The sequence below is a fragment of the Argopecten irradians genome, chromosome 3 (assembly GCF_041381155.1).
Source record: "Argopecten irradians isolate NY chromosome 3, Ai_NY, whole genome shotgun sequence".
Taxonomy (NCBI): domain Eukaryota; kingdom Metazoa; phylum Mollusca; class Bivalvia; order Pectinida; family Pectinidae; genus Argopecten; species Argopecten irradians.
Window position 1 is genome coordinate 14,971,792 of NC_091136.1, and position 14,177 is coordinate 14,985,968.

The window sequence follows — 14,177 nt, forward strand, 5'->3', positions numbered from 1 at the left end:
TCCCTGTATAAGAACTGCTCTCTGGTCAAAGAAAAAGTGATATGAATTATCATTAGTATAATAACAAGAACAGGCTCGAGATTCTCTTAAATGGTCGTGATACAGATCAGAGTTTAAATTACTTACTTGGTTTCGTAGCTGGCACAGAATAATGTTATATCTACGGTCGCCATGATATTTAAAAATATTAGAAATTTCTGTAGTTGGAATATCATTATCTATTTTGATACTTTTTTTAAATTGTTCTAATGAATTATTAAATATGAGTTCTATATCTGTTTGATTAAATTTTCTTAGCATTGAGGGACTAAAGCTGTTGAAGTATAATTCAGTTCTACAGAGGGGAAAAGGGGGGGGGTTAAACAGGCGATTATTCCTTAATGTGTAAGGGGTATTATTATTATCATTAATAAGATATCTAGGGGATACATTAATTTTCAATTATAAACATCTATATTGATTTATGCAGTTTCCGTCTGAATGCAAGTGAATAAAGTCCAACTTCATCATAAAATTTATTATGCGATGTTCCTCGCCTCAGGCCTGTTATAATTCTTATTGCTTCTATCTGTACAGATTCTAATAACTCTTTATCTTGTTTTGTACAATTATCCCAAATGACATCACCATATTCTAAAACAGGTCTTATAAAGGATGTATAAATTTTTAAAAGGCTCAATAATAAATGTGAATGTAGAACTACATTAACTATCTGTATCTGTGAATGAAATGTTTTAAAAATATGCATTACCAATATTTATAAATGCAAGGAAAGAGTCATTATATGATGCATTAATTAGCCTACCTGAGGAAGACTTTTCTGTCAACAGAAATATGCCGCGTGAATCGTTGTTTCATTAATATGTGTGAATATTGTCATCAATAAACTGGAACCAGTAAATATCAACATTGTCTACAAATTGTGTATGTAATATTAAGATGAATCAGTTTACATATGTGACACTATGTGAGAAAATGTACGTTTAAAAGGTGAAATAACATAGACTGACGATAACTGTCTCCATGTGACGATAACTGCCTCCGTTCAACCGGAAGTGCAAATAATGAATTCTCCCTTACCGTCAGATTAACGCTGAAAACGAGCGCATTTATTTCTAATTTACTCTAAACTATCCTGGCTGGATAGATACTGAATACTAATTATTGAATATTGAGAACCTTTATGGTATGATAACTATGTAATTGAATGATCAAACTCTGTACATATTAGAACCATAAATGTTGCTTAACTCCAATTGTATAAGAAATTGCATTCAATCTCCTAACAATTTTTTTTTCATATTCAACTAAAGACAAAATTGCTTAGTTTTTGTCAGACTCCCATACAGATTCCAAGGGGATGGGTCAGTGTGCATAAGCACAGGGACTTTATGGCCTAATATCTCATGGTGTGTATGTATGTTAGTCTGTCATGATTTTTATCCCTATTCAAAAACTACAATCATTAGGAATATGAATTCCAAATAACTAAACTTGTTCTGAAACATTTTCTATCAAAAATAAAATTGGAGTTATCCCCCTTTAAATAGTAATTATTAATATTTTTATTACTGTACTGTAACTAATTCAGTTTATATGTATATATAAATATATGTATTAATGAAATGCAAAATGGGAGACAATAATCAAACATTGATTAAGTGAAGTATTTTAAAGGGCTATTAACAATGCCATCTTAATGGTAACTTATAACGTAAATGATACAATTGAATATCGATCTATAATCAGCGGGGAAATATGTGATTTTAATAATAAGAAATTTGAAAGGCATTGATTTACAACACGATACCTGTATATTTATATTACAATTAAAGCAAGAAGTTATTAGATAAATGTAACACCATTAAAGAGTTTAAGAACAATGATGACATTGGTTTGCAAATTTTGACATTTAACGTTTAAGAATTATTTTTAAACCAAAATAAAAAAAAATCTTCGATCAAGCTTTATCAAGCTTAAACATAAAACATTCTAGCCAGTTGTTTTCATTTTGTGTTTACCAACGATTCAACTTCTAAAACAAATATTGAAATGAAAAGTTATAAAAATTCAATGATCTTTTAAAGCATGAAGTGCAAACAGAATACAAATGTTTCCTTCATTTTCATAATCTTTTCACAAAAGTTCACAAATGAATGGTTCTGTAAGATAACACTGATGATCATTCAGAGAAGAGTAAAGCAATATAACACACTTAACGTATCCTGCGTCATTTACATCAACCTGTGTTACAGGCACGCCGCTATCCCACACCCATTTTCCTTCGGCACTCCTGGCGGCTCCCACAAACCAGTAAAGAGTTGATTCTGAAATCAAATGACACCATCGGTTTAACGTACAGCAGTGTGATACTTAATTTTACTGATTTGAAGCTATGTTATTTACAGCAAGATTATAAGAACGAAGAAAATTGACATCGAATGACAATTAATATGATACTTGTTTAAAGATACTATATCGTTGACCAATAGTATTTTTTTCTTTATCAAAATCAGGAGCAGACGAATTAGAGTTTTTTTTTATTTAGCTACAAAAGTTTGCACCATTACCACTATTGAAAATTCTGGGTTTCTTATTTTAAAAATAAAGATATTAAAAATAATTATTTGCGTCCCGAATAGTTCCAAGGCACTATTCCCTATATAGAACTAAGTGCTTATTGGGCTATCACCTGAAGCTAAATTAATTATTTTAGATGCATTTTTGTGTTATTTAGACACATATAAACACGATTATACATCAGTTATTGTTCAAATGATAGGTATCGTTTATGCTCTGTCGGCGGTGGTGTATACCATTACTATGTGTAGAATGCGGCTTGATCAATAACATTAATTATCCATGTGAAATGAAGTTCAAACATTATATTAATTGACTGAAAGCTTAATAATCTGAAGTACTGCGAGGTAAATATTATTTACATCCTAAAATCCAAATTTGAATAAATGTTTTTGGGGAAAATATGCACAACAAATCACCATTTGTTCACGAAATTCGTCGCCCGCATGTGAGTTTCTTATCTTATGAACCAGTTTAAACTGTTTGTGTCACTGTGTTTTTAACAATAAAAACTTGTAATCAATTAGACTCAAAGTAAATATTTAATGAACATTTAAACGGCTTCCAGTCTTAGTGTTATTCCGTATGCATATATATCAATTCTTAGACGTACGTTGTATGATAATATCACCAATGACTCGATATGTATGCTTTTGTAAAGTCGAATCCGCACGAACAAGCATTCCGTGTACCTAATATAGATACAGGTAAACTTAGTGGAATGGTGACAGAAATATATACCGAACCCTGTGGACTTGTTTAACTGAAATTTCGAATATTCGTTTACATATTTTGTCAAACTTTACAAGCAACACAACAGTCGCCCAGCCAACAGTAATACCTAAGGTTAGGCAACATGCATCATTTTTGTCAACTTATTTATGTCAAAGCACACCTAATATGTGATGTATGAGTGGCTATGTGATATGAAATTTATCAAACGAGTTTAATAATTCGATATGCCACGAGGCTTTAGGCGAGTAGCATATCAGATTATTTAACGAGTTTGATAAATTTCATATCACTTAATCACGAGTGTAAGATACTATTTATCACATATTAGGTGGGCTTTGACATAAATAAGTTGACTTTTGATGATAGAAATATAAGTCAAACTTTAGATTTCGTCTCTATATAAAACAATATCAATCCGGCTTGGATGTGACATTTCCGTCTACTGAGACAATTATGCCACGCCATATATAGATTATGACGTCAAAACTACCTGTGACGTTACAATAGTGTTATTACATATGTGTCTTACGATATGTATAACATGACCGTATGACTCGGCTGGATGGGCTAATTATGTTATAAAAGGTTTTATTGTTTCAAAAACAGCGACACAAACAGTTTAAATTGGTTCACAAGATAACAGCCTCACAGGCCGGCGACGTATAACCGTTGAAAATGGTGATTTTTCTCGATTTTTTTTTCTAATCGTTGTATTCAAGTTTAAATTTGGGAGTTGTAACTCATATTTATTACAACTCAACTTGAGATTAATAAGCTTTGTAGACAGTTTTAAAAATATTTTACGATAAAAAAGCCGTTTGGAAAAAAATCAATCAAATAGGTGCTTTTTACTGAACATAATATGGTGATTTACTTCAAACAATTACTTAAAATGTTATGCGATGGAATGAATTAAATTAGGTATCACTATGAAGATTACTATTTGACCTAATTGTTAACAAACTAATTGGTGCGAAAAAGCGTTTTGTTTATGAACAATCACATCATTAGAGTATGGCAACGATGAAAATGAAGAGTCCACCATTTACCAATCTATGTCTGGCAAAATATCGAATACCTTTCGTGTGTTGTATGAATTATAATCATTCTGAATTGATATAAAAGTGAATAGTCATGTTTAGAGAATGTTTTAGGATTCCTATAATATGGATAAAGGTCTTCGCATGTAGTGCGACAAAATTGAAAACCTTGTGGTTTTTTCGCCTGGCCAGAAGCGCTTGAGTGACATCGATAATCGTCCCTTTCTTAAATTGAATTACCTCCCTCACAACTTCCCTGATATTATACTTGGAATGTAAGATTCACTGAATCTCTGTTCTTTATGCAAAATTTTTTTTTTTTGGTTTTGGTACGTGTCATCTTTCTAAACTCAAAAATGTTTGATAATTGCATTTGTTATGCTGCGCCAATCAAACTACGGTACTATGTTCTTTACGATAATATGTCACCAGACAATATGGTGTTCAGTGTATTAATGATAAAAGAATGATATATGGACCTTATAGCCCAGTTATAGCACATATAACTTTAAGATAGAATAAGGGATCTTGTTGAAATGTCTTGAATTATAATTACATATTGATAAATAAATAAAAAAAAAAGATAGTATAAATAAGTGTTCCAGATGACTGAACGTTCTTTCTTTTATCCAAATTCATGTGAGATGATAATTTCTCATTAATCAAAAAAGTTTATATAATTCTATGCTTGATAGATAGGGCATTATAGTTTATAGATTATATAGGCCAAAGAATATTGCAGTTAATAAATATAACTTTAATGTAGATAAAAATAATAGTGTTTTCATAAAATAAAAATGGGTCATGAGGTTAGGTTGTAATTCGTGCGTTATGCGTGAAGTAGGTAAGACGACAACAATAGGATTTCATATTAAATTATAATCCTGTCATCTACAGAAAAAGAAGCTGCCGTACAAACCTACAAACCAAGTCATAAAAAGACAGTATTTTCCCCTTGTAGATTTGTCAATACGAATACGTTACCTGACAATTTATTAACTTCATGGTCCAATATTTCGATCTTCCTCGGAGTATCCAGAATGGCGAGTGTTCCCGACAGAGTTGTCTCACAGTATTTCTGAGCATTAGCTTTTGTTTTTTCGTATCGAACCAATCCAAACATTTTTCCATCAATGTCCACGAACAGAACATTACCAGACGATATGACATCCACATCATAACCTCCTGGAATTAAATAGGGGTTAATTAGGGTACATTTCGAAAAAATCTGAAGGAATGTTTTCAAATTTTGAAAAAAGTAAAATGTATCGAACATTCAAAATAACAATTTTCTGGCTGGAGCCAAGTGTTAATATATGAAATCGATTTATGTTCAATAAAATAAGGAAACGAAATGTACACACATGATGCCCGATACCTTTCATAGGAATTAAGCATAGATAAATAAAACCATATAAATCATTTAATAAATTTGTCTACCAATTATTGATTTAAAGTTGTATGGTATGTGATTTGTGATCTACGTATTTTCGTTGCCTCTCTAAGTGTTAAACTTTCGATATTTACCGACTTTTGTACATTTCGTATTAGCAAAGTTATTCAAAATTTAATCAAAATATTGATTTTAAACGTGTACACGTTTAAAATAGCTCGGAAGTATCCGAACTGACCACGTGATACGGCTCGGGAGGTTCCGATCTTTACGAGTATCGCCGATGCGATCACGTTATGTAACTCAGTTTTGCGATAATACCGAAAGTTTGAAACATGGCGTTGACTGTGGAGTTTCTTTCAAAACGTTTAATATTTCATGCGAATGTCAATAGTATATTGGTGCTTTCATGGATCTGAACCATCATATATAAGCATCCATATTCACATATTGTATGTTTCATGAGAGTTTATGATGGTGAAAATTACAAGAAATATAATTTTAGTCTATCCAGATTTGTGCTAGTCTATGTGACATGTGTTGATTGATAAAAACCCATGCTATATAATTATCAAATAATTATTGCTTACCTCTGAAGCATTCTGCCCACGTTTTCCCTGCAATGCATATGTTGTCTGGACACCTCCCGTTGGTGCATTTCCCAGCAATTGCCTACAGACATGAGAAGTGATTATTTGATTTGATTTTTTTTGCATTTCATTCCGTATTATTTAAGTAATTTAATTTTTGATAAAGTCAAATAAGAAAGTATCAAAATCTTGCTGAAAGCATTAAGTAAGAATCTGATTTAAGTAATTTAATTTTTGAGTCCCTAAGCGAGTGATCACATTAAATCAATAAGTCATTAAGCACGTGATCACAGTAAAACAATAAGTCCCTAAGCACATGAACATAAAAAACAAATAATTCACTAAGCACGTGCTTACAGAAAACCATAAGTCACTAAGCATGTGAACACAGTAAATCGTAAATCACCAAGTATGCGATCACTTTAAACCAATACGTCACTAAGCACGTGATGATAGTAAACCAATAAGTCACTAAGCATGTGATAACATTAAACCGATAAGTCACTAAGCACGTGATCCCCGTAAATGATAAGTCACTCAGCACGTGCATGATCACGTGAATGGAAAGGGAATTGAACTTAACTAGATATAGTTTATATATCACTATGACTATATAGTTCAACAAATCATCAACATATACATCGCAATAATTGTAATAGTTAACAAAAGCAATGGATGGTTCTGTAAAAGCATTTTTACTAGTTTATTGACACTTCTCTTACCAGACCTGGTATTGTTTTCATTTTCAATGTTCTCGAAATTATTGGGTAATACTACAAAACGTCTAATCTTTATGAAAGAAAACAAATCTGTAATATACGATAAAACTTTCTAAAATGAACTAAAAGTGTATTTAAGATTATACTGATATCAGCCATTAATGATCTAGCCTATTAAGAAGTGTTCCCTTAAGACGTTAAATCTAGAATATCTGAATTTTTAACATACTATTTCGGCTAGATCCTCATCAACTGTTCTATATGTTGCACAACACATTTAAATCGTTACATCTACACATGTTTGTTACTGTAACGTTAGTTATAATACAAAATAATATCTGATTAATACTCTCTTTGTTAAGAGTATTGTAATCACGTTGTGAGTATTACCTCCTCAATATCAGCCCTGAAGATAAAGAAACCCGGTTCTGGTTCAATGGCCGTCCCAGCTTCCCCTTCTTCACAACTTCCAGAAAGGTAGAGAAAGCATTTAAGCTGTATTTTATCATATTGCAGTATACTGCAAAGGGAGTAGCGAAGACAGGTTCGTTGACATTGTATGAATCCGATTGAGTAAATGGTCATAAATGGATGATCAGTGCAGCGTAAAGCCTCATGTCCCAGGAAGGAAGATACCAGGTCATCAGCTGCGATACTGGTCAGGAACTGTACCAACAGTCGTGTCAAAAATAGTAAGTCAATGAATCTCATCTTTGAAATTTGATATACTTGTAATGTATACAAAATCAAGACCTGAATCATGGATCTTGGGATTCTGTTACAATACCATGGACGTGCCTTCATGCACAATTAACATAACCAGTTTATTACATCAGATGTAGTTTCCTTATCTTAATTGCTTCTTCTTAATCGATATCTGATTTCGGTTGAAGACCTGTAAATTAGTTTTGCTTTGCTATAAATATTTGATATGCGTTTTACACACCATATCCAAGATATATATATTGTATATAAGATGCAGATATTGTATACTAAATATACAATATAAGACTCTTTCATATTTGGATATGAAGAATAGGGATATTCTACCCGAGGGTTACAAATTGTAGTAAAACCCAACGCTTGCCGAAGGTTTTGTACATTTTGTGATCCCGAGGGTAGAGGGTTTTTTGATATCCTTATCCTTCATATTCATACCTCGACGTTTTATTGCAATTTTACGAATATAATATCCCGCCATTTTGAAATAAATTCGATGAAATCCACGGCTGAAAGTCAATTTTTCATACATAAAAAATTACGTAATATTTTAACAAGAACTCCGTTGTTTGCATCTTTTATAGTAAAACCAGCCAAGTAAATTTTACCGAGGAAATAGAAATTTTGTTGACGCCGTGATGTCACGAGGCTTTATTGCATGGGTAGCGATGCCATACAGTTTCAAGCGACATGAGTGTATTGCCCTAAACCAGCCAGTATTACACCCGTAGGCATGAAAGAAATATGTATTCTATATTAGTTATAAAAATGGTATGTCAGATATATATATAATAGATATGTTATGATTTTCCACTTTTTTCATTGGCTAATACATAGTCATGTGATTTGCAATATACAGGATATTGACTCGTTGTTTCCATTTTTAGAAACACGTAGTCAATATTCATTTGCGAACTTTTTATCGAACGCCGCATTATTCAAGGTGGTTATCTTTGACCAATACTTAATCTTTAATTTAAAGATAAAACATAGTAATTTCATATCATTTTATGTTATGCTAGTACACATTGTGTCTGATCATATTCTCAGTCAATGGGGAGTGAATTATGTAAAATTCATTCCATTGAATCAGGAATGTGATTGAACAAAATTGACTTAAAATTGTTATAAACGATTTTGCCGAGTCATAAGTTGCTTCAAATTGACTGTCAATTGGCTCAAGTTGATCAAAGCAAATATCATATTAAGATTATCATGGCATTAAGTGTATCTAGATACATGTAAGAATTAATTTGTCGCATTTTGTGTTACTTAACAAATCACAGTACAGTCGACTCTCATTATCTCAATTGTGGTTTTAAGCGATTGAATAAACGATATATCTTGTTAATACCAATTATATTCCATCGAGTGAGATGAAATATTACTGGTATTAAATATACTAAAATATAACTGGTATTTATCAAGAAATCAAAAAAAATCTATTAAATATACTAAAATATAACTGGTATTTATCAAGAAACCAAAACAAATCTATTTATTACTTTTTTCTCGATTCCATTTACAGAAGACCATCACTACTAGTTCCGCCAAAGGTGATTTCGCCATTGTATTTTACAGAGTTATTTGTCCTTACGATTATTACGCCGTATTTTTGTAAGCATAACGTTATATTTCTAAAAAAAACATTCGCGCACAAACTAATGAGGTAACAATCATTTACAATGCTCCATTTCCATTTGTAAAAAGCGAGTGAAAAAATCAAAATTGATATTTTTCACTGGAGTGAAGTATATCGCTTGTAACTTCACCGTAAAGCTTTAATTTTCACAGCGAAAAATTTAATAAAACTACATTATTTGTTAAAGATGCTCCACCGCTAACAAATGGTATTTTTCACTATCAAAAATAGCAGCAGACGATTTAGTATTTTTCTTCAGTCACGAAATTTACGTACTTTACACCGTTACCACCACTGAAAAGTTTAAGCTTCTAATTTGACTTCAATTTGAAAATATGAAAAGTAATTAATTGCATCCCGAAAAAAAAATCCTTGGCACGAAGTTCTATATGGAATGAAGTACTGATTGTGCATGCACCAAAGGCGAAATAAATTATTTTATATTATTTTTTGTGTTAATTAGACATATATATACACGATTAAACACCATTTATTGTTCAAATGATGAATATCATTTATGCTCTGTCAGCGGTTGAGCATCTTTATATACCTTCATGGAAAAACATCCCATATATGTCAACATTTAAATAAAATAAAGGCCATCCATTACCATAAGCCTGGCAAAAGAATTTTTGTTTTGGAATTAAATCAAATTAAGATGTTACCGTTTAGGCAGTGGTAATAACTTGTTTATGATAATAGACTGATACCTTGATGTCAGCTGGCTCTTATAACTACGTTTTGATAGAAAATATCCCGTCTCCAAGGAGCTTTTTTTGTCCAAGTGTGCCCGCAGCGTTTATCTTGTCCATGTGTGCTGGAAACCTTTATCTTGTCCATGTGTTCTGGAAACGTTTATCTTGTCCATGTGTGCTGGCAACCTTTATCTTGTCCATGTGTGCCGGCAACCTTTATCTTGTCCATGTGTGCCGGCAGCGTTTATCTTGTCCATGTGTGCTGGAAACCTTTATCTTGTCCATGTGTGCCGGCAACGTTTATCTTGTCCATGTGTGCTGGCAACCTTTATCTTGTCCATGTGTGCTGGCAACCTTTATCTTGTCCATGTGTGCTGGCAACCTTTATCTTGTCCATGTGTGCTGGCAACCTTTATCTTGTCCATGTGTGCTGGCAACCTTTATCTTGTCCATGTGTGCTGGAAACCTTTATCTTGTCCATGTGTGCTGGCAACCTTTATCTTGTCCATGTGTGCCGGCAACCTTTATCTTGTCCATGTGTGCTGGCAACCTTTATCTTGTCCATGTGTGCTGGCAACCTTTATCTTGTCCATGTGTGCTGGCAGCCTTTATCTTGTCCATGTGTGCTGGCAACCTTTATCTTGTCCATGTGTGCCGGCAGCGTTTATCTTGTCCATGTGTGCTGGCAACCTTTATCTTGTCCATGTGTGCTGGCAACCTTTATCTTGTCCATGTGTGCCGGCAACCTTTATCTTGTCCATGTGTGCTGGAAACCTTTATCTTGTCCATGTGTGCTGGAAACCTTTATCTTGTCCATGTGTGCTGGCAGCCTTTATCTTGTCCATGTGTGCTGGCAACCTTTATCTTGTCCATGTGTGCTGGAAACCTTTATCTTGTCCATGTGTGCTGGAAACCTTTATCTTGTCCATGTGTGCTGGCAACCTTTATCTTGTCCATGTGTGCTGGCAACCTTTATCTTGTCCATGTGTGCCGGCAACCTTTATCTTGTCCATGTGTGCCGGCAACCTTTATCTTGTCCATGTGTGCTGGCAACCTTTATCTTGTCCATGTGTGCTGGCAACCTTTATCTTGTCCATGTGTGCCGACAGCGTTTATCTTGTCCATGTGTGCCGGCAGCGTTTATCTTGTCCATGTGTGCTGGAAACCTTTATCTTGTCCATGTGTGCTGGCAGCGTTTATCTTGTCCATGTGTGCTGGAAACCTTTATCTTGTCCATGTGTGCCGGCAGCGTTTATCTTGTCCATGTGTGCCGGCAACCTTTATCTTGTCCATGTGTGCTGGAAACCTTTATCTTGTCCATGTGTGCTGGAAACCTTTATCTTGTCCATGTGTGCTGGCAACCTTTATCTTGTCCATGTGTGCTGGCAACCTTTATCTTGTCCATGTGTGCTGGAAACCTTTATCTTGTCCATGTGTGCTGGCAGCTTTTATCTTGTCCATGTGTGCTGACAATCTTTATCTTGTCCATGTGTGCCGACAGCGTTTATCTTGTCCATGTGTGCCGGCAACCTTTATCTTGTCCATGTGTGCTGGAAACCTTTATCTTGTCCATGTGTGCCGGCAGCGTTTATCTTGTCCATGTGTGCTGGCAACCTTTATCTTGTCCATGTGTGCCGGCAGCCTTTATCTTGTCCATGTGTGCTGGAAACCTTTATCTTGTCCATGTGTGCCGGCAGCGTTTATCTTGTCCATGTGTGCTGGCAACCTTTATCTTGTCCATGTGTGCCGACAGCGTTTATCTTGTCCATGTGTGCCGGCAGCGTTTATCTTGTCCATGTGTGCTGGAAACCTTTATCTTGTCCATGTGTGCTGGAAACCTTTATCTTGTCCATGTGTGCTGGCAACCTTTATCTTGTCCATGTGTGCTGGCAACCTTTATCTTGTCCATGTGTGCCGGCAACCTTTATCTTGTCCATGTGTGCCGGCAACCTTTATCTTGTCCATGTGTGCTGGCAACCTTTATCTTGTCCATGTGTGCTGACAATCTTTATCTTGTCCATGTGTGCCGACAGCGTTTATCTTGTCCATGTGTGCCGGCAGCGTTTATCTTGTCCATGTGTGCTGGAAACCTTTATCTTGTCCATGTGTGCCGACAGCGTTGATCTTGTCCATGTGTGCCGGCAGCGTTTATCTTGTCCATGTGTGCTGGCAACCTTTATCTTGTCCATGTGTGCTGGCAGCCTTTATCTTGTCCATGTGTGCTGACAGCGTTTATCTTGTCCATGTGTGCTGACAGCGTTTATCTTGTCCATGTGTGCTGAAAGCGTTTATCTTGTCCATGTGTGCTGGCAACCTTTATCTTGTCCATGTGTGCTGGCAACCTTTATCTTGTCCATGTGTGCTGACAGCGTTTATCTTGTCCATGTGTGCTGACAGCGTTTATCTTGTCCATGTGTGCTGAAAGCGTTGATCTTGTCCATGTGTGCCGGCATCATTTATCTTGTCCATGCGTGTTTGAACCTGTGTCATACGGGGATTATAGATTAGCTAACTATGTACGATTTTGTCCTCGGTTTAACAGTGAGGAAAAAGAAACATAAAAACGAAAATATTTAGCTGTTTTTGCAGTAGCTGATTTAGTGGCAGGGCTTGCCTCCCCCGCTCGTAACTTCTTTTGTGTTCACAAATCTGTTTCATAAACATCTTATTGTGTATTCAGTGTTTAAAAGGGGTTACTATATGAACAGGTTTATCCTTTGATCTATTATTTTTCATATGTCTATACCAAGGACTTATACGATCGATAACCTGTCTCGGTTGTGGATCAGTAAATGAGATTTGCTTTCCTATGAATAATTTATGCACGAGCTACGTATAACATATTGTTCGTTGCTTAGTATGCGATCAACCACAACTGTGGATATTTTGATATATGAAATCATTTCGTGTGACAATGATTGTGAAAATTTCTTTGATCGTGTTTTAGATAAATCATATCAATTTAAATGTTATTGTTGTCATACTTTTTCATATAGTTGATTTACACAGAAGATCTTCTGGGCTCAGTCGTTCGAAGGATGATCAGCTTAAAATGATCACTTGATAAATGGCATTTTCATTTATCATTTGGTACAACCTCTGGTTATATCTTCAACAAAAACGAGTAAATAGGGGTAAATAGAACACTTCAGAATGTTATAAAATTTTGTGAAGTTTGTTTAATACAAAATTTAGTTTCTCTTGATTTGAAAATTTCTGTTAAGCAATGAATAGTCTCATCATGTTTTAAACACCTAGGCTCTGTTCTAATAGATATACTAATCAGAACACAGTGTTAATTTATTAAAAACGTCCGCAAAATTCGCTAAGACGAATTTAAGGAGTACGGTTCAAGCAGCGATAAGCATCATCACTGCTTTATGAAGCAGTGCTTGTAAAACATGTTACTTTCTGATATACTATATGTAGCATGTTTTAGTTATAAATAGTGTATACGGTAATACGATAGTGTTTCAGCTTTCTACTAGAAGACCTGTTTAACACAGTGTTTCACCGAATAATATGAAACAATTGTGGTGTAAAAACCTTCTGTAACGTACGTGGGTTTTTTTTGGGGTGGGGGGGATATCTGTGGAAACAATGTTCTGCTTCTGTAAAATCAACCATCTACGCTCCAGGCCGAATGAGTGATTTTATGTAGTTGTTTCAAACGAGTGATGATATTTTAATAGCAAGAACTGAAAAGGAATGCCACAGAATAAATGCATTAGAAGGGCGTTAGAACTGTACCTGCTGCCCCTATCCATGGTCATTAAAGGCGACTAAAATAAGGATTTAATCGTTTCTTTTCTTTTCCCAAATTCTGTTCCTGCTTAGCGCTCGGCATTACGGGGATGAGGGTCTGGTTCACCCGTTGTCAGTATAATGTGACCCGATGGGGCCTGTTGCTTGGTGACTTCGGCGGCATGCTTCAGTGATATAGCACTATATAATGGGCAACAGTTCCACTATACAAGACTAACACAGTCTTAAATGAACTTTGCTGTTAGTAGGGCGTTGATAAAATAAACAAAATTTGCATGTTACGATCTATTTTAAATCT

General features: G+C 34.7%; 1 protein-coding gene across 1 annotated transcript; it reads right to left on the reverse strand.

Moving 5' to 3' along the window:
- Window positions 1-1,646: 1,646 nt before the first annotated feature.
- Window positions 1,647-7,768, reverse strand: LOC138319489 (uncharacterized). The gene is made up of 4 exons (XM_069262644.1): window positions 7,448-7,768; window positions 6,339-6,420; window positions 5,340-5,540; window positions 1,647-2,327 (listed from the first exon to the last, which is right to left on the reverse strand). The coding sequence occupies exons 1-4, from the start codon at window positions 7,766-7,768 to the stop codon at window positions 2,137-2,139; spliced, it is 795 nt and encodes a 264-aa protein (XP_069118745.1). The 3' UTR covers window positions 1,647-2,136.
- Window positions 7,769-14,177: the final 6,409 nt, after the last annotated feature.